A 19,741-nucleotide genomic window follows, 5' to 3' on the forward strand; every position below is an offset into this window, starting at 1 on the left:
TCAAAGGACACCAACATCACCCAGCCATACCACACTAACCCCAATAACTGGAAGTAAAGCAAAGAGCTCTGGAGATTAAACTCTTGTATGCCCCAAGCACAGAACAGGAGGAGGAACTGAAGTACACCAATGCACGAGGCCTTGGAATTGATTAAATGAGATATACCCAGAAAAAACTCACTTGTTCTTGGTTGCTTGTGTGGTTACGGTAACAGAGAACCCAAGAATCCCAGATGTATTTCTACAGGTAGGGTACACATGGTAGCTTAAACCAAAAGGAGGGGGGAAAAGTTCACAAGAACAAGTCACTTTACATTTACCATCCACAACTACTAAATTAGAATATTGTCAATACATAGATCTAAGGTTTTAGCAATGAGGCAGCTATTAATTCAAGATTCCCTCTGAAACAACAAATATCAAATCTCTTGCATCAAGTGGCCTTGGACTTTTCTTGTTCAGCAAACAAGCTAAGGTGAGTACTCATGTTCTGAGAAATCCTGCACTCCAGATCTGTGAAATTACAAGGACCCTTATAGTAAAAGCTAAGATTCTGTCATGGATATTTTTAGTAAAAGTCAGGGACAGGATGCGGGCAATAAACAAAAATTCATGGAAGCCCATGACCTCTCCCTTCCCTGACTTTTACTAAAAATACCCAGAGTGGGGGAGGACTAACAATCATGTACTGCCACGGGGCTGACCTTAGACAGTGCTCCAGCCTCAGGAGGGCTGACCCAACCCCAGCTGCTACTTCAGCCCTGGGGACTGCTGCTCCAGCAGCCCACTGGCCAGCTGCTCTGGAATCCCCAGGGCTGATAGCCAGCCATTGCTCTGGTGGCCCAGGGACTGACTTCCAGCAATGGCTGCAACCCCACCACTGCTCCAGCCTCAAGGAGCTGACCCAACCCCGGCCACTCCTTCAGCCTTGGGGCTGACAGGTGCTCCAGCCCTGCCACTGCAGAAAAAGTCCCAGCAAGTCACAGAATCTGTGATCTCCACGACAGAATCATACCATTACCCATAGTCCAGGTACTGTGCAGTCAGGGTTATTGGACCCTCTTAGTTCACAGTAAAGAGCCTAAGTAGACGGGATTGTAGCTGCAGTTGTGACAGGAGTTAAGCTCAGCAGTCCCCACTCTTTACATACATGGTCCTGGGAAAGCTACAATGGTAGCTACTTGGAAGACAGAGTGAAGGCATGCTACTTCTGCAGAAGTCTAGCTCCACAGCCAGAGTCAGTATTGAATACCAAGCTAGAGAGATAGTCTTCTGCTTAGTCAAATTACGTTACCTTCTGGTTATGGACTCTAACCTGGAGAACAAGATCTTGCTGACAATTATTTTTTCCGATGAGTAACTTGACCAGTTTAGAGTAGCTTTACTGCACATAACCTTGCCATTTTTATATGGTGTTGTAGGAGCAACAGTGATATATATGGAGATATACCTATCTCACGGAGCTGGAAGGGACCCTGAAAGGTCATCAAGTCCAGCCCCCTGCCTTCACTAGCAGGACCAAGTATTGATTTTGCCCCAGATCCCTAAGTGGCCCCCTCAAGGATTGAACTCATAACCCTGGGTTTAGCAGGTCAATGCTCAAACCACTGATCTGTATGACTATGCTACGTATAACCTGTATGCTCAAAAGGTCTGTTATACTTCTACCCCCCCTCTTGTCTCCTCTCCCTCTCTGAATACTGTGAACTGGCTTTCCCCGTCCCTCTCCCCCTCCCGGAATGCTTGTGGGATGAACGGGCTGGTTGAACAGCTGGAAGATCAGAAGAGCTCCCAGGTAGAGAAGGTGTCTGGGACCCTAATTAGGCAGCACTCACACCCCCAGTGCATGGACACTGGACTAGGTGGAGTGTGACCAACCAGACACAGCCAAGTTGTCTCTTGCAGTCCATAAGGAGCAGGTCCTTAAAAGAGGAAGGGACCATGTGCTCAGGAGTGCGCTCACAAGCTTGTATCTCCCGTGAAGGCCCTTCGCCCAGACTGCCTGGCCAGTGGTTCGCCGTGTTACATTCCATCGTGCCTTGGGAAGACTTACCTTCATCGCCCCATCCATCGCTGCGCTGTGGGACACTTACCTTGAAGAATCCTGACATCTCCAGTGCTGTGCCTGTCCTGGGAGCGCGAGTATGCAAGTGTGAGTGTGTTCCCTGCCCCCTTGTTTTGAGCTTAGCTATCAGTACAATAAACATGCTGCTTTCTGCCAAACTCTGTTGGGTCATTAGTCCTCCCTAAGCTTACTAGCCCATTTCAGGTAACATATGGCACCAAAGAAATTGCTGGGTTTGGCTTTAGGATGTTACACTGTACTTTCAGCCACACTGTGCCAGGAGTTAGTTATCATGCAATAGGGAGTTTCCACAGTAATAAAGCACACAGGACTCATCATATATAATAAAGCAGTTGAACAGGAACTGTACACAATGCAGTGAACTTACCCAAGGGTTTGTTTGGTTCGCAGGAAGTTGAAGCAAGGCTCCTCCATGTGCATCTGAATACAGCATGAGCTCAATCAGTAGGCATTGCTACTTACAGCAACAGACATCCCACAATGGCTGCTTTCGCTCAGACTCAGTACCGAAGAATGATCAAAACAAGAAACAGTGGAAAGCCTAAACCTTAATGAATCCCCTCGCCCCAGAGAGGAATTAGCATGAAATAAAACTATACCCATGTAACCGGATTACAAGAAATCCTGCTTTTAAGGAAGTTTTATAGGAATAGGAAGAAAGTTTACTTCACTGAGTTCATGAGTGAAACCGCTCATTGGGTTTTCCTGACATTATGCTTCCAACACCTATACCCATAGAGGAAATAAAAGGCTAATTTGAGTGGGTCACATGTATCATTAAGATCTGTAGTCTCATTTTGACACCAGCCATTGTTTTCATGGCAGACACTGTCATGTATAGGACACAGGTGCTCCTTCTATGGGCACGCATTAATAAACACTCAAGCGTTATTAGGAAAGGAACAAAACTTACCACAAGCAGTTCCATAAGGGTGTATTCTCTTAAACTCCTAGCCCCAGACTAAAAGAACAAAAACACTAATTGAAAATAGGTTAGGGGTTTCTCATGGAGCTAAGTGCTATGGTCCACGTAACTAGAGGGGCCTTTTTGAGAGAGAGAGAGAGGAGAGCGAGAACCATTCAGAGTGGATTTCACCATTAAGTACATTGCAATTTGCAATTAAAAAAAAGGAATCTGAGACTTTCTGGCCTCCAATGTGTCCTCAAAGCAGTCCTCTGCGTGGAAGACAAGGGCTGCTCATGGCAAAGGGACCAGAATGGGTAAAAACACCATCTTGATGTAATGAAAGAATAGGGAGTGTCAACAGGCACAATCTGGGGGAGAAAAGGTGAGGAAGGAAGGCATTATCTGGATGGAAGTGGACGGAACATTCCTGCAGAAGGCATAATAGATCTAGAACTTTCACACACAAAATAATACAGACTATAACTTCATTAAGGGTTTTTAGCAACTTTGGCCTTGTTCATGTGTTTATGGGATCACTTGAATTCAAGACAGATTCTTAAAATAATGATTGGAGAATAGTTATGCTGATGGCTTTCCTAATCCAGACGGCACAACAAGTAGCAGCACTCATCACAAAGAAAATAAATGAGTATATTCAAATGCTTAACACATTACCTGATAATACACTGTCACTTCAGAGTTGGCATCACCTCTGTTAAGGGTTTTCACCTTGCAGAGTAGGTGTGTGTTTGGCAGGTCTACCACCCGAAATTGAACAGGACATGGGTGTGGCAAGGGAAGGAACTGCAGTTTTCTGAAGGGAGTCCAAACAGCAAAGTGTCAAACACTTGCGTATTCCTTAACCCAAAACAAAGAACCATAATCTTCATAATCTAGATGCCTCAATACTCAAAACAGCTTCAATCCCCTCCCACTTCTACAACAAATCTAAAATCACATCCTACTTGAACCATCATCAGATCTGAACACCCAGACCAGAAGATTTCCAGAAAATAGTGACAATATAGTTACTACATTTCTTTTTAAAAAAAGGAAATTCCAATTGTTTACAATATTCTCCTCCACTCCACAAAAGAAAAGAAAATGTTACACTATCAAGACTTATAACTTTGTAATATAATTATAGTTCCCAAGGGTGAAAGGTGAAAGAACCAAAGAGAGAAACTCACAGAACAACATAATTCAGAAAATCCTTTGATTCCTAGGAGATAAAACATAAACATAGCTTTATTTAGAAGAATGGGATTATTAGCCCTTTAAGCATTAGCTCCAATACATTCTATAACCATCCAGAAACGGGCCAACAGATACAGAACTGTCCAGTCCTCCTCAGCCTTGCCACATAGTACAGCATTTTGGCGGAAGGCTAGCCCAGCACCAAGTCTCTCCCGTCCCCTACAAGGTGACAGCATGGTCTCATCTATATTATACTGTGGGAAGAAACAGACATCTCCAATCCAGTCTCTTGTTTGGGAGTTTGTAGTCTCTCAACAAGGCCAACGTGGAAGCCAGGAAAGAAGAAAGAAAATGAGAGAAATGGCTCACAGAGTCTTCTGAGATTCTAAGCTGCAAGGGATATGCACAAAAGGAGTCAGTGGGAATCTGCTCAGGAGCAGCTTGGGCCCCTGCTGAGGCAGTGCCAGCAAACAAGAGAAAAAGAGCAGTTTATGGTAAGTGCTGCAGGACCTCACTGTGCAAATGCAAGGCATCCAGGGTCCTGAAATTTATTTCACAAACTACAGCACTTAGTGCAAAACATCTCAAAGACGCCATAATACCCATAGCTAAACCTCAAATTCTCCTAAAAGCCAATGCTCATGTTTGTCATTACAAGAATCCCCACTCCCACCAATTTAGAGGTGTATTTCCCAAAAGGCTTGAAAATCCAAGAACAAACATTACCAATCAAGATAAAACTGATGAACACAAAGTGAAGACAGCAAGTGGGTTTATCACCCATACTCACTGACCACACAACGTTTGTGACATTGCATCAATGGGGCCAAACCCTGTTATATCCATGTTTTAAAAAGCCATTTAGACTAGGCCAGACCTATGGCTGGATCCAGCAGTCCCCAGGAAAAAGCCTTCACTAACTTCAGTAGGAGTTTTGTGTCAGTAAATATAACAGAGTTGGACCCTAGCGGGGTTTAATATGGTTTGACCTTGCTACATAGGCTGTATCTACATTGGCAGTTTTAGGGAAGTTTTCCCCAGTTGTACCAGCACCAGGGGAGCTCCACTGGTAACAAACAATGGGAACACAAGTACGAACAGGCTTTAGCCTTTTTTACCATCACAGAGTCTAAAAATTACTGAGCATATTTAAACAACATGGGGGGAAAATCTTCAGTGGCCAGTCTACATTTGATGTCCCACGGTGTTAACAGGGTGAGCTGCACTGGTGTGAAAAACCCCTAAAACTGCTAGCGCAAGCAAAGTTATACGCTGGCAAACCAGTGTTATAAATGGAGTTTGAGGCAATTGTGTTTGAACAACCTTTAAAAGTAGTGGTTTGACCAATTAACATAGACTTCAGGCTTCAGCTGCTGAGAATAGTACTCACTCTGCTTGTGAAGTTTCCTTGCACTAGTCCCTCCACATACAGATGTGATTTGAAGCCCTTAACAAAGGACGAGAGCGACTCAGTGTCAAGGCCCTTCATTAATCTCCTGTATCTATCTATCATAGACCACTTGCCATGCTCCAAAATTAAAGAATGCACATCTCTGTAAGAAACAATAAAAAAGGAATAGTTTTAATTGTCGATTCAGAATGTGTTTCCCAATAGGGTCTTTAAATCCTGAACTTCTACCCAAGCTCTGCGACAAGCAAAATTTCAGCTAATCCTAACCAGAAATACAAAAGTACTGGTTAATCTGCACAGAGCTTCAGTCAGCTCCAAAATGTCTCTGGTAACCTGAGACCTCTGTGGCACAACTGCTTTGGAATGTCCCTGGGGGAAGACTTAAATACTGTTCCCAGGATAACAACTGTATACTGCTTTTCAATTTTACCAGGGTGTGTCCCGATGCAGATTGTTTTTCTTTTCTAGACCACTTATTTATCTCTGTGGACCTCTATTTCAGACTGCTAGTGTTTTACTCAGCCAGCTATATGAACTCCACAAAGTGAGCTGTCATCAGAAGCAGAATTGCAGAGTAGCACAGGCTGTTTAAACAACAGAACATATTAAATAAAAACATCTGAAATTTTCACTCTATATATTGGAAAACTGAACAGGCACAGGGTTAATTATAAGGTCCAATCAATAAGAGCTGAAGCCAGCCCTACAACCCCCCCGCTGCAGCATCTCTCAGCAATATCAAGCCTGGAGGAAACAGAAGTGAACCCAAATATGCTACGAGGGCTAATGGGATTCTAGGATGTATAAGCAGCAGAACAGCTACTAGGAGCAGGGAGGAGGTATGCACCATTGATAAGACCATTATTGGAATACTATGTCCAGTTCTGGTGTCCACACTTCAAAAATTATGTTCAAAAATTGGAAAGGCAAAGCCAAAGGCAGTAGACAAAGAACTGAGGGGGCTGGAGAGGGGTTGGTTGCACAGTGCTATGTAACCGCTTAAGGTGGCACAAGATAGGGACAGCACATGTGCAACCCAGCCAGGCATTGCTACCACAAATCTCCCATTACAAGTGCAGTGGCGCACAATTACCTAAAATGGAGCATCCACAGGGGCACTCCTGGAAGAAGAAATGGATTTTGCAGCTTGGAAAAATCTTCAAAGTTGACACTGAACATGTGCAGTATTAGCTTAACCAACTATGTCTGAGGAGCCTCCCACATCAGGAGGGGTGAATGAAGCAGTCCTCGGAACTCTCCTTTTTTTATTCTTTTAAAAAATGTGATTAAATGACAGTCTAACTATAAAGAACATTTGCCTCCAAAGGGCAGAAAAAAAAGAAACGAAAAATTGATGAGGAAAGTGGCAGGAAATTGAATGTGATCCAAGCTTGCTGCATCGTCAATGGTTAGAAGGAACTGAAGGGCAGGTGGGGCCATGCTGGTTTTATACTCCTGAATTTGATATTCCTGCGTGTACCCCAGAATTTGACAGTACTGTAGTCAGCCATCTTGTGTGTTCAGACACTGAAAACCAAACATCACAGAGCTAGGATAATCTTAGGCCCTGAGAGGAAAAGCCAAATAACTGCAGGTTTGCAGTTTTTCTATCAGAATGGGAGGTTGGGACAAGAAGTAAAATAGAGGGATTGTTTAGACAAAGACTTTGGTTTTAGGTGCCTCTAATTTGGAAGTTAATTGTTATTACTAGAAATGCTTTGCTGCTACGGAGAATAATGAACTGTTATTGTCTGTTACTAGGGAAATTGTTAGACTGTTAGAGGTTATTATGAATTATGAGCTTTATCTGGAGAAAATTTATAAAAAGTTTAGTAGAAAGGGTGCTTTGGAGCAATTCAAGGAAGTTTTCTTTGGGCAAGGATCTGATATCTAAGTTCACCAGCAGCTAGATAGAAGATTGGGGGCCCCTGAATCCTGGCCACTGATTCCTCAAAACCATCTCTTAGATTTAGGTAAATAAAAATACTTTGAGATGCTCTAAACCTACTGCAACAGCATATGTATGGGTGTGCTTGAGATCTTAAAAAAAAAAAGTAGTTTTAGATTAAAGCAAAGACAGTCCCCTTTTCCGTAACTGGTGTTCTTCGAGATGTGTTGCTCATGTCCATTCCATATTATGTCCATTCCATATTAGGTGTGTGTGCTTGCCACATGCACTAGTGCCAGAACTTTTTCCCTCAGCAGGATCCATAGGGGACGGGCTCTAGCACCCTCTGGAGTGGCGCCCACATGGCACAGTATAAGAGGCGCCACTCCAGAGATGGGGTGACCAGAACTGCACTCAGTATTCAAAGTGTGGGCACACCATGGATCGATATAGTTGCATTATGATATTTTCTGTCTTATTATCTATCCCCTTCCTAATAATTCCTAACATTCTGTTAGCTTTTTTGACTGCTGCTACACACTTAGAGGATGTTTTCAGAGAACTATCTATAATGACTCCAAGATCTCTTTCTTGAAAACAGCTAATTTAGATCCCATCATTTTGTATGAATAGTTGGGATTATGTTTTCCAATGTGCATTACTTTCCATTTATCAACACTGAATTTCATCTACCATTCTGTTGCCCAATCACCCAGTTTTGTGAGATTCCTTTTTAACTCTTTGCAATCTGCTTTGGACTTAGCTCTATCTTGAATAATTTTGTGCCATATGAAAATTTTGGCACCTCACTGTTTACCTCTTTTTCCAGATCATTTATGAATATGTTGAACAGCACTGGCCCTGGTACAGATCCCTTGAGGATACCGCTATTTACCTCTCTCCATTCTGAAAACTGACCATTTATTCCTACCTTTTGTTTCCTATCTTTTAACGAATTACTGATCCACGAGAGGACATTCCCTCTTATCCCAGGACTGCTTACTTTGTTTAAAAACCTCTGGTGGGGAATCTTGTCAAAGGCTTTCTGATAGGCCAAGTACACTCTATCCATTGGATCACCCTTGTCCAGATGTTTGTTGACCTCCTCCAAGAATTCTGATAAATTGGTGAGGCATGATTTCCCTGTTCAAAAGCTGTGTTGACCCTTCTCCAACCAATCCAGTTCATCTAGGTGTCCGATAATTCTGTTATTTACTATAGTTTTAATCAATTTGCCTGGTACTGAAGTTAGGTTTACTGGCCTGTAATTGCCAGGATCACCTCTGGAAATTTCTTTTAAAATTGGTGTCATATTAGCAATCCTTCAGTCATCTGGTACAGAAGCTGATTTAAAAGATAGGTTACATACCACACTTAGCAGTTCCGCAATTTCATATCTGAGTTCCTTCAGATTTCTTGGGTGAATATCATCTGGCCCTGGTGTCTTTTTACTGCTTCCTTTATCAATTTGTTTCAAAACCTCCTCTACTAACAACTCAATCTGGGACAGTTCCTCAGATTTGTCACTGAAAAAGAATGGCTTAGGTGTGGGAACTTCCCTCACAGCCCAGTAGTGAATAATGATGCAAAGAATTAATTTAGCTTCTCCACAATGGCCTTATCTTCCTTGAGTGCTCCTTTAGCACCTTGATCGTTCAGTGGCCCCACCGACTGCTTGGCAGGCTTCCTGCTTGTGGAGTACTTTTAATTTTTGAGTCTTTGGGTAGTTGCTCTTCAAATTCTTTTTTGGCCTGCCTAACTGTATGTTTACACTTGATCTGTGAGAATTTATGCTCCTTTTTATTTTCCTCAGTAGGATTTAACTTCCAGTTTTTAAGGGATGCCTTTTGGCCTCTAACCGCTTCTTTTACTTTCTTGTTTAGCCATGGCAGCACTTTTTTGGTCCTTTTACTATGTTTTTCAGTGTGGGGTATACATGAGCCTCTATTATGGTGTTTTTACTTTTGTGACTGTACCTTTCAATTTCCATTTAACTAGCTTTCTCATTTCTATAAAGTTCCCCTTTCTGAAGTTAAATGATACTGTGGTGGGTTTCTTTGGCATTTTCCCCCATACACAAATGTTAAATTTAATTCCACTATAGTTGCTATTACCAAGAGGTTTAGCTATATTCACCTCTTGGACCAGATCCTGTGTGCCACTTAGAACTAAATCAAAAATTGCCTCTCCCCTTGTGGGTTCCAGAACTATCTGCTCCAAGAAGCAGTTATTTATGGTGTCAAGAAGCTTTATTTCTGCATCTCATCCAGAGGTCATATGTACCCAGACAAGATGAGGATACTTAAAATCCCACATTATTATTGAGTTTTCTATTTTTATAGTTTTTCTTATCTCCCTGAGCATTTCACAATCACTATCCTGGTCAGGTAGCCAGTAGTATATTCATATTGCTATATTTTTATTATTCAAGTATGGAATTTCTACCCATACAGATTCCATGGTACACTTTGATTCACTGAAGATTTTTATTATATTTGACTCTACCCTTTCTTTCACATATAGTGCCACTCCCTAACCAGCACAACCCATTCTGTCATTCCTATATATTTTGTGCCGTGGTATTACCATGTCCCATTGATTATCATCATTCCTCCAAGTTTCTGTGATGACAATTATATCAATATACTCATTTAATACAGGGCACTCAAGTTCAGCAATCTTAGTATTTAGCCTTCTAGCATTTGCATACAAGCAGTTACAAAATTTTAGCTGTCTACCACTATGTGATATAATTGAATGAAACTCTGTCATTTCACTGTTTCTCTTCAGTTCCTACCTGTACTTTATCAACTTCCATCTTCACCTTCTTACTAGGAAATAGAGAATCCCCATTAATAAATCCTCCCTTAAACGATGTCTCTTTCTGAACCACGTGCTCCTCCACAATTGCTGGCTTTCTCCCAGCCCTTAGTTTTAAAACTCCTCTACAATCTTTTTAATTTTACTTGTCAGCAATCTGACAAGTTCCATTTTGGTTTAGATGGAATCCATCCTTCCTGTATAAGCTCTTCCTTTTCCAAAATGTTCCTAATAAACCTTAACACGTGCGTCCTACACCATCGTCTCATGCATATCAAGAGTTTTGGCAGTAGCAGTTTACAAAAATAGTATCAATGTTTATTAGACTTTTATTGTAAGAATTATTTTTCCTCCTGCCAGTTAATCAGTTCCAGCTTTTTATATAACTCCCATAAGCATAAAAAAATAGATTTCCAACACTCTTCAGCCAAGCCCTCAGTGTGTCACTGAGAAATCCAGAAAATAGTTCACACATCCCTTCCAAACCAGTAACACTCTCTCTTCCTTTACCCTGGTGTATAGTAATTACTTTGTAATCTGCCCAATACATAGCCTTATCTACAATGAGTAAATATCCATATTTTGGCATTTGATTATTAGCACCAGACACGTATTACAAAGCAGAAGTAGGCGACAATTTAAGTATTGTGCTCTAAGTATTTAAATATTATGCAGAGATTCACTTTATTCACTGAGACAGTGCAAAATACTGCATAGTAATTTGTGATTGGAAGAAAGTAAATATCTGCAGCTGCTACAATGACAATACAGTTAATGCAGAGGAGATTCCACGCTGTGTGTACCTCCACCCTACAACCAGTCTATATAATTAGCCTTCTCACAGACACTCACTTGGCCAGCATCTCTGGCTTGATCAGAATATTAAAGTAAGTCTTCTTTAGCTGCTCTGTTATCATCTCAAAAATCGCTGGAGTAAAACTGAAGTCAGACAACTGGTCAATGATGAGCTGAAATAGCAGCTGGAAAGAAAATAAAATATAGTTTTCTGAATGATTTTTACCAAACAGAAGAATATTTTCTGCCAAAGAGGATTATTTTGAATTATATCTTATATAAAAAGGAGACTCATCTAATAATCCATGGATCAACATAAACTGCACTGTGTAGATCTATTAAACATTCTAATAAGGTCCTGAATAAATACATTAATTGGTTAAGAATAAGCTACCAATTGCCAGGACATCTCATGCTCATAGCATTCAGATCAAGGAAGAATTTTGTTAAATCAGTTAAAAGAAAATTAACTATTTCTTATATAGCTAATTTTTAATAATGTAAAATGCAGTTTTTTTATTGCAATGTTATAAATTAAATGCATAAAACTCAGAAAATGAAAGTTAAGGTTCTCCTAGTGTCAAACTCACCCACACTGCACAAATATTTTGACTGCTGCGTTTGTAATTTAGGTGAATTAATGCAGTATTGCCAACTTCAAGGAAATCAAAACTCATGAGACAGACACACAAAAATCATGAGATTGGCTCAAAAAATCCTGAGTTTTTAAAAGAAGATTACATTGTGTTTTTTAGGTCTGTCCTTTGAGTTTTGAATTTCCCCTGCCATTTGCGCACATGCATGAATGCATTTTCCCTTCAAGACCTTTTCCACTCAGTTTATCCAAAACATCTTGTTCAGTTCTGGGAGAACACTTCATCCAGTTCTCTGAGATCCAAAAAACTTAGTTTGACTCCAGTTTTCATCAGTCAGGTTCCTTTATTTGGCGTACAGCAAAGCTACACTGAGTTGATCAGAGTCAAGTGTACAGGATGGATATAGGGTGTACCAAGCATTCAGTGTTACACCGAAAACCTCTTTCTTTATATACATTTACACATTACATTGCATCACACATTTGGGGATTGACTTGCATACTGTTCAGGAACCAATCCATGTGCAGCATGCTCTGTAATACATTCTCCACACCCGAACTATTCTTTACCTTCTCTCTACATTCCCAACTTATCTTTTCCACTGTTAGTAAATGGTTTCCCAGGTGTTCTCCCTCTTACCTTGCTGGCTCAGATATTCTGTCGTCTTAGCCTACTAACCTAGTTACTGATCTTATTCATTACATTCTGTTTTCAGCCTAATGATCTGTTTACCATTCAAACTCTACCCTGAAAAAAGGCCTCCCTTCACATATTAATTACTCATGACAGGGTAGACCTCAGCTACAGCGAGTGTGTGTATGTAAGAGAGAGAATTAGCGTTGCCCACTGTTGCAAATGTATAGGGTAAGGTGATTTTGGCCCCTGCTGCAGGAGCTCTCACCCCACATCCACCCATCCCCTGCCCAGCAATTAATCCTTTCCCCCATCGCCCCATTAGTTCTGTTCCCACCAAGTTCAGCCCCCACATCAGTCCCCAGCCTCCTCAGTTCAGCCCAGCCACCACAACCCATTGCCCACCACCACCTTTGCTCTTCCTAGGGTTTTCACCCTTCTCTCCCAGGCCTGGGGGGGGGGAGGCTGTAGCAAGGTTCCATCTTCCCCTTTGCAGACGAAGGGGGGCAAGCTCCAGGGTTCTTTACCCCCTTCTGCCCTTCCCAGGCAGGGTGCAGTGGCGGGAGAGGGGGAAGGGGAGGAGCCAGAGCTGCCCTAAGTTGCTGGGCTCTTTGCTCCCTTCTTCTCCTCCCCTCCGGTGAGAAGGGCAGGCAGAATGGACCAGGAAGGAGGGAGCAGAACTGCACTGAGCTGCTGGACTCTTTGCTCCCTCCTCCATTCCTGTGAGAACGGCAAGTGGAGGGAAGAGATTCTGTCAGCTTTTGGCAGGCTGAACTTCCTGAGAGGGCTGGAGGTTATCACAAGCCAAACTCGAGCACCTTGTGAAATCCCATCATGCACCCAAAAAAAAAAAATCATGGGAGCTGAAACTACTGTTAACATTACCAAGAAAATAATTTTTTCAATATGTAAGGATCCTGTCATCAGCGGCTGCGTTTGCAACTGGTCTTCTACACCACCGGTTGGTGGAGTTCATCCTACATCAAAGATTCTTCATGTGGCTAGGGAACCCTGTCATATTGAGCAAATCAGCAGCAGCCAGCAACTGATATGCCCATCAAGGCTGTTGCCCGTGCAGCTTACCAGGCATTGCCTGTTGCTCACCAGCCAATGCACCACCATACTCCTCCCTTGACCCAGATCTGCTCCCTCTCCTGATGGTAGCTCACCCTTCTTGCTCTCTTCTATGTTGCATTCTTTGCCTCCCACTCCAACTTCACATGACATGAGGTATCTATACCTCCCCACAGATCCCCCTTACCATTTGCCTTAGTCTCTAGGACACTCCTACAGTCAGGGGGGAACTTGCATCTTGTCCATCTTTGTCTGGAGTGGCTAAGCAGAAGCCACAGCTGTCTGCAGAGTGCACCAGCCGTGCTCCTACTGCAGTCCTCCTAGTGGAGTCACCCCTTCTAATTTTCTGCCCCAAATCCCCATGGCCTCAGACCTTATCAGTGGGCACATACCTTTTAAAAAAAATCTCATCCCAAAAGATATTAATACAATTACATTTACACACACATCACAGAAAGACATGGTCAGTATTTACAAAAAGCTATGAAAACTTAAATTATAATTAAGGTTGTTTATAACTCCACATATCCAGTGCTTTAAAGTGAAGAAAATTAGAAGTTAAAGTTCTTCACATCTGCATACGTAGCTATTTGAAAAACACAAAGTATATATCTTTTCAATAAGAGTTCTAAGGCATTACATAATGGGATATAATCACATATCTATTAAATAAACAAACATTCAAATATTTTTAAGGAAAGCTGAGTGTGTGTGTGCGCGCAAATGCATACAATAAAGAAGGTAGAAGTTTAATGTCTACATCATATTTTCTGTTATTTGGTATGGTACATAAATATTAAACCACTCTGAGGCACCTTTCAAAATGACAACTTTCCTTACAAAACATTTAAAATACTCCTGTCTCTTTATTGTGTTCACATGCTCAGCCTCCCTTCTTCTGTTTCAAGCTCCCTATATCTCAGAGAGCAAAGATGGCAACTTCCTGATTCATTGTTAGTTTGCTATTACATGACAAAGATATCTTAATCACTCCATATAATTGAAAAATAATCTTTTTTAAAACTTTGATTAAGATAAAATAAAGCATGCCAGATTTTGTTACTTTCAGATTCTTTTAACTGGATTTTCATGCCCCAATGCACCAAAGAGTTGTTTAGAAAGTGACATTCAGCAAAAGGCTAGTTGGTCTGTAGGAAGGAGGACATAGCAATAGTACTTACAGGTAGTTTATGATTGAATCCTTTCACTCGAATTACCAAACCATGCTCTCCAGATACCACTTTATATTCCAACTGAGCAACATCAGCTTCATATGCTGGTTCAGCAAGGTTGTGAGAAAGGATATTTACAAAAGTCTCAAGAAGTACCACACTGTATGAATGAGGAAAGTAAGGGTGGGAATTAATAAGGGAAAGTGAAAAGAAACAGCCTTAAAGTCAATAGGTTTGAGAGTATACAGATAAAAAAAGTGTCCAATAGAAATAAATTATTTCACTGGGCAGCTAAAAACATTTAAAATTTAGAATGTAAAACACAGTACAAAAACATTTATTTTTCTACAGAGATTTTTCCCCCTGGGCAAAGCAAAAACCTGAAACACAGGGTTCTATATTTCTCTTTATTCAGCAGGCACACAAAACTACTTAGCAGTTTTTTGGGGGATTCAATTTAAAATATTTTTAGATCAAAAGAAAAACTTATTCAAATTACAAAGAATTTCAGGATAGTATAACAATCAACTCGACTACTGCAGTATATGTGGGTTAAAACCTAACAGGTATAAATAATGGATTTTTTAAGGCAACATGACAGCTTTCAGTAAAATGTGTTTGTTGAATATTGAGGTGTTAATATAGAAAATTATGTGTTAATGCTATTTATGTAAAGGCATCTGGGAGACTCACAGTTTTATTTAGCATTGGAAGTGCTATAATGGAGAATTAATATGTACAGAATTATAGAATCCAGAGGAGGAGAACAAAAATGTAGGTTTAGAAAACATGACCTACAGATTAGACAAACACCTGTCAGGTATGATCTAGGTATACTTAATCCTGCCTCAGCACCGGGGATGGACGAGATGACCTCTTGAGGTCCCTTCCAGCCCTACATTTCTGTGATTTCTATGATCCTGAAGTTTGTTTCATTCAAAGGAAGGTCTATGTGGTTTTTTTTTTCACCTGCAGAGGAATTTTAACTGCTAATACTGTACTACAATTATAATTGTATCTTGTTCTGTAAGGCCAGGTCCAGACTAGAGCTTTAAATCGATTTTAAGAGCTCTAAATCGATTTAAAGCTGTAACCGTCCACACTACAGAGTGCATAAAATCGATTTTAAGGGTCCCTAAAATCGATTTTGGAACTCCATCAAAACGAGAGGAGTAACCCCAAAATCGATTTTTTAAAATCGATTTTATGATAGTGTGGACGGCCATCGAAGTTAATGGCCTCCGGGACGTATCCCACAGTGCTCTAGTGGCCGCTCTACACAGGTAAAGGTACTCTTCTGCTGGCCAGGTAAACAGGAAAAGCCCCGGGAAGTTTGAAATTCCATTTCCTGCTTGCACAGCGTGGAGCTCTCAGCAGCAGAGAGAAGAATGCAGTCTCCTGAAAATAGGAAAAGAGCTCCAGCATGGAGCACACAGGAGTTACTCGATCTGATAGCTGTATGGGGAGAAGAGTCAGTGCTTTCAGAACTGCGCTCGAGCAGACGAAATGAGAAAACCTTTGAAAAAATTTCTAATGCCATGCGGGAGAGGGGACATACCAGGGACTCGTTACAGTGCCGAGTGAAAGTGAAAGAGCTCAGACAGGCGTATCAGAAGACCAAAGCAGCAAAGGGCAGGTCAGGCTCTGCCCCCAAAACATGCCGGTTCTACGACGAGCTTAACGCAATATTGGGGAACAGCGCAACGACGAACCCCCCCTTGTCTGTTGATTCAGAGGTGGGCGTTGTGATTCCTGCAACTACGGAAGATTTATTTGATGGCGATGATCAGTATGATGAGGACCAAGAGGAGGAGGCTCCAGCAGAGAGCACAGAGCATTTTATCCCCCCAAACAGCCAGGATCTTTTCCTCACCCTTACTGAGGTTCCCTGCCAGCCATCTCAAGGCAGTACTCCAGAAAATGAAGCTGAGGGACCATCCTCTGGTGAGTGTAATTTTTTTTACTAAAAGCTTCAGTTTAATGTAAGCCTTTTTTACTGGGTGCTTCAAATCACTACCTGTACTTAGAGTCACTGACCAAGTAGATTAAAAACCTTTCCTAAAACAGTGACCCATGAGGTGGTTTTTAGAAAAGTCTCCATTGTTACAGGGCGGATTCATCCTGCTTGTTCGGGGACCGCGAGAGCAAACCGCGGGAAGCTACTCTTCTTCCCTGCTTTGCTCTCGCGTTCCCCGAACAAGCAGGGCTCCTTGCCTGCGGTTTGCTGGGTGGTTCGGGGAACGCGAGAGCAAACCGCGGGAAGCTACTCTTCTTCCCTGCTTTGCTCTCGCGTTCCCCGAACAAGCAGGGCTCCTTGCCTGCGGTTTGCTGGGTGGTTCGGGGAACGCGAGAGCAAACCGCGGGAAGCTACTCTTCTTCCCTGCTTTGCTCTCGCGTTCCCCGAACAAGCAGGGCTCCTTGCCTGCGGTTTGCTGGGTGGTTCGGGGAACGCGAGAGCAAACCGCGGGAAGCTACTCTTCTTCCCTGCTTTGCTCTCGCGTTCCCCGAACAAGCAGGGCTCCTTGCCTGCGGTTTGCTGGGTGGTTTGGGGAACGCGAGAGCAAACCAGGGAAGGAGAGTAGCTTGATTACCAGTACAATCTACTACAGGGATTACTAGCCATTATTAACTTACCATTTTCTCCGGACATGGTCTGTGTGCTCCCCTGACCTGCGTCTGAGCAGAACTCTCTGTCCTCAGCCACAAGCAATAAGTATTAAAGGAATCATAAGGTGACCTTTTGGTAAAGTAAAATGTTCAAGGTTCGGTAACAGGCACAGGTCAGTGAGGGGAGAGACTGTATGCATGGTTGTGTGAAATGTGTCTCTTATGATTCTTTTATCACTCTTTCCAAACCCCACCCCCCCACACACAGCTGCACATTTCTCCAGCCTCCCTCTCGCTTCTCATCTACGTGGGGGGGGGTATCATAAGAAGACTGAGGAAAAGGAGGACGCGTGAGGACATGTTCACCGAAATTATGGCAGTAACCCGTACAGAGAGAGCTCAGCAGGGAGAATGGAAGCAATTGGTCGCAAAGTACAGGGAGGCTGCCAGTGAACGCGAAGACAGGAGGGACCAACGCGAAGACAGGAGGGACCAACGCGAAGACAGGAGGGACGCCAAAAATGATGTCAGGTGGCAGGAAGATCAGCGCTGGCAAGCAGCAACTCTGGATCTTCTTCGTGATCAGACTGACATCCTCCGCGATATGCTGCAAGAGCTCCGTGGTTTCAGAATGCCCCTACAGCCCGTGTATAACCTCCCTCAGTACTCACCCTGTCCCACACCTTCCAGAACCAGGCGTGTAAGAACGCGTGGGGGAAGGCTCTCTGCACCAGCCCCCTCCACCGCTGCGGACACTCCAACCAGAAGGCTTTCATTAGATTGAAAAGCCCTTTGTGTCCTGTTTTTTCCCTCCTCTAATGATCCAAACTTCTACCATGGCACCTTTGCCTATTTTTTACTCTCAGGTCATGCTATTAAGTCAGTGTGACTGTAGATTGGTAATGAACTAAAGCAAGCAGCTTTGGAAAGCTGCACGGAAGCTAGTTATCAGCATCAGGATTTGACAATTGGGGATATGGGCAATACAGGGAAAACAAAGAAAGCAGCCATACCGTAACCTGGTCCATGAGAATTCTTGTTCTGTCTTCTCTGATGCACTTTCTTCTTTCAAACCTCCCTCCCCCTTCCTCCAAACCTCCCTCGCTCCGTCCCCCATAGAACAATGAGTTATGAAATTTCATGCACAGTATTGTAACAACAAACATTATGCTTGATTGATGAAAGGGTCTGATTTTAAATAAAGAACACAATTCTTGTAACAAATAGTAGTAACTTTATTTTCAATAAAAAAGCAGTTAAGGAAGGTTGCAGGTACTGTGCCTAGCAGCAGACGGAAGCAGCTAATGGTGGAGGTAGGTAATAATTGGGAAATACAGAAGTATATGTTTTCCAATGGACAGCTCTTGCAAGTAACCTAAGCAAGCAATTGAGGAATGCTGCAGGCAAAGTATCTTGCAGCAGCAACACCGCATAGACGGGGAGGGCAGCAATCAATTGAAAGGAAAATCAGCATTCAAACTGTACCCTGGCCCATGAGGAAGCTACTTTTCAGTGCTTCTCTGATGCGCACAGCATCCTGGTGAGATCTTCTAATTGCCCTGGTGTCCGGCTGCGCATAATCAGCGGCCAGGTGGTTTACCTCAGTCTCCCACCCCGCTATAAAGGCCTCCCCTTTGCTCTCACAGAGATTGTGGAGCACACAGCAAGCAGCAATGACAAAGGGGATATTGGTTTGGCTAAGATCTGAGCGAGTAAGAAGCGTTCGCCATCTCGCCTTAAGCCTGCCAAATGCACATTCTACCACCATTCTGCACTTGCTCAGCCTGTAATTAAACAACTCCTGAGCACTGTCAAGGCTGCCTGTGTATGGCTTCATTAGCCAGGGCATCAAGGGGTAGGCTGGGTCCCCAAGGATAACAATAGGCATTTGGACATCTCCAACTGTTATTCTCTGATCAGGGAAGTAGGTCCCTTGCTGCAGCCGTTTAAACAGTGTAGTGCTCCTGAAGACACGTGCGTCGTGAACCCTTCCTGGCCATCCCACGTGGATGTTGGTGAAACGTCCCTTGTGATCCACCAGGGCTTGCAGAACCATCGAAAAGTACCCCTTGCGGTTAATGTACTGGGCACCCTGGTGTTCCGGTGCCAAAATAGGGATGTGGGTTCCATCTATGGCCCCCCCACAGTTAGGGAATCCCATTGCAGCAAAGCCATCCACAATGGCCTGCACGTTTCCCAGAGTCACAACCTTTCGAAGCAGCAGCTTAATGATTGCTTTGGATACTTCCAGCACAGCAGCCCCCACAGTAGATTTGCCCACTCCAAATTGATTACCGACTGACCGGTAGCTGTCTGGCGTTGCAAGCTTCCATATGGCTATTGCCACTCGCTTTTCCACTGTGAGGGCTGCTCTCATCCTGGTATTATGCCGCTTCAGGACAGGAGAAAGCGAGTCACAAAGTTCAAAGAAAGTGCTCTTACGCATGCGAAAGTTCCGCAGCCACTGCGAATCGTCCCACACCTGCAGGACTATGCGGTCCCACCAGTCAGTGCTTGTTTCCCGTGCCCAAAAGCGGCGCGGAACGGGTAGAACC

At 43.0% G+C, this 19,741-nt stretch overlaps 1 protein-coding gene across 17 annotated transcripts in view; it reads right to left on the minus strand.

Annotated features, from left to right (window-relative positions):
* LOC127055393 (nardilysin-like) overlaps nucleotides 1-19,741 on the minus strand; it is a 123,587-nt gene that overhangs the window by 38,307 nt on the left and 65,539 nt on the right. For 13 of the 17 annotated variants that reach the window (XR_007775470.1, XM_050962300.1, XM_050962293.1 and 10 more), the window contains 8 exons: nucleotides 14,589-14,739; nucleotides 11,162-11,289; nucleotides 5,581-5,743; nucleotides 4,184-4,215; nucleotides 3,669-3,807; nucleotides 3,000-3,047; nucleotides 2,454-2,506; nucleotides 182-265 (listed from right to left, as the gene is read on the minus strand). Coding sequence is in view for 15 of the 17 variants with exons in the window: in XM_050962300.1 (XP_050818257.1) it covers nucleotides 182-265; nucleotides 2,454-2,506; nucleotides 3,000-3,047; nucleotides 3,669-3,807; nucleotides 4,184-4,215; nucleotides 5,581-5,743; nucleotides 11,162-11,289; nucleotides 14,589-14,739 (798 nt within the window). In the remaining 2 variants the exon portion in view is untranslated. Of the gene's footprint in view, nucleotides 1-181; nucleotides 266-1,754; nucleotides 2,628-2,999; nucleotides 3,048-3,668; nucleotides 3,808-4,183; nucleotides 4,216-5,580; nucleotides 5,744-11,161; nucleotides 11,290-14,588; nucleotides 14,740-19,741 lie in introns of those variants that run through there. The other 4 variants (XR_007775471.1, XM_050962294.1, XM_050962304.1 and 1 more) reach the window with 3 other exon arrangements.

Source organism: Gopherus flavomarginatus, chromosome 7 (genome assembly GCF_025201925.1).
Source record: "Gopherus flavomarginatus isolate rGopFla2 chromosome 7, rGopFla2.mat.asm, whole genome shotgun sequence".
NCBI lineage: Eukaryota > Metazoa > Chordata > Testudines > Testudinidae > Gopherus > Gopherus flavomarginatus.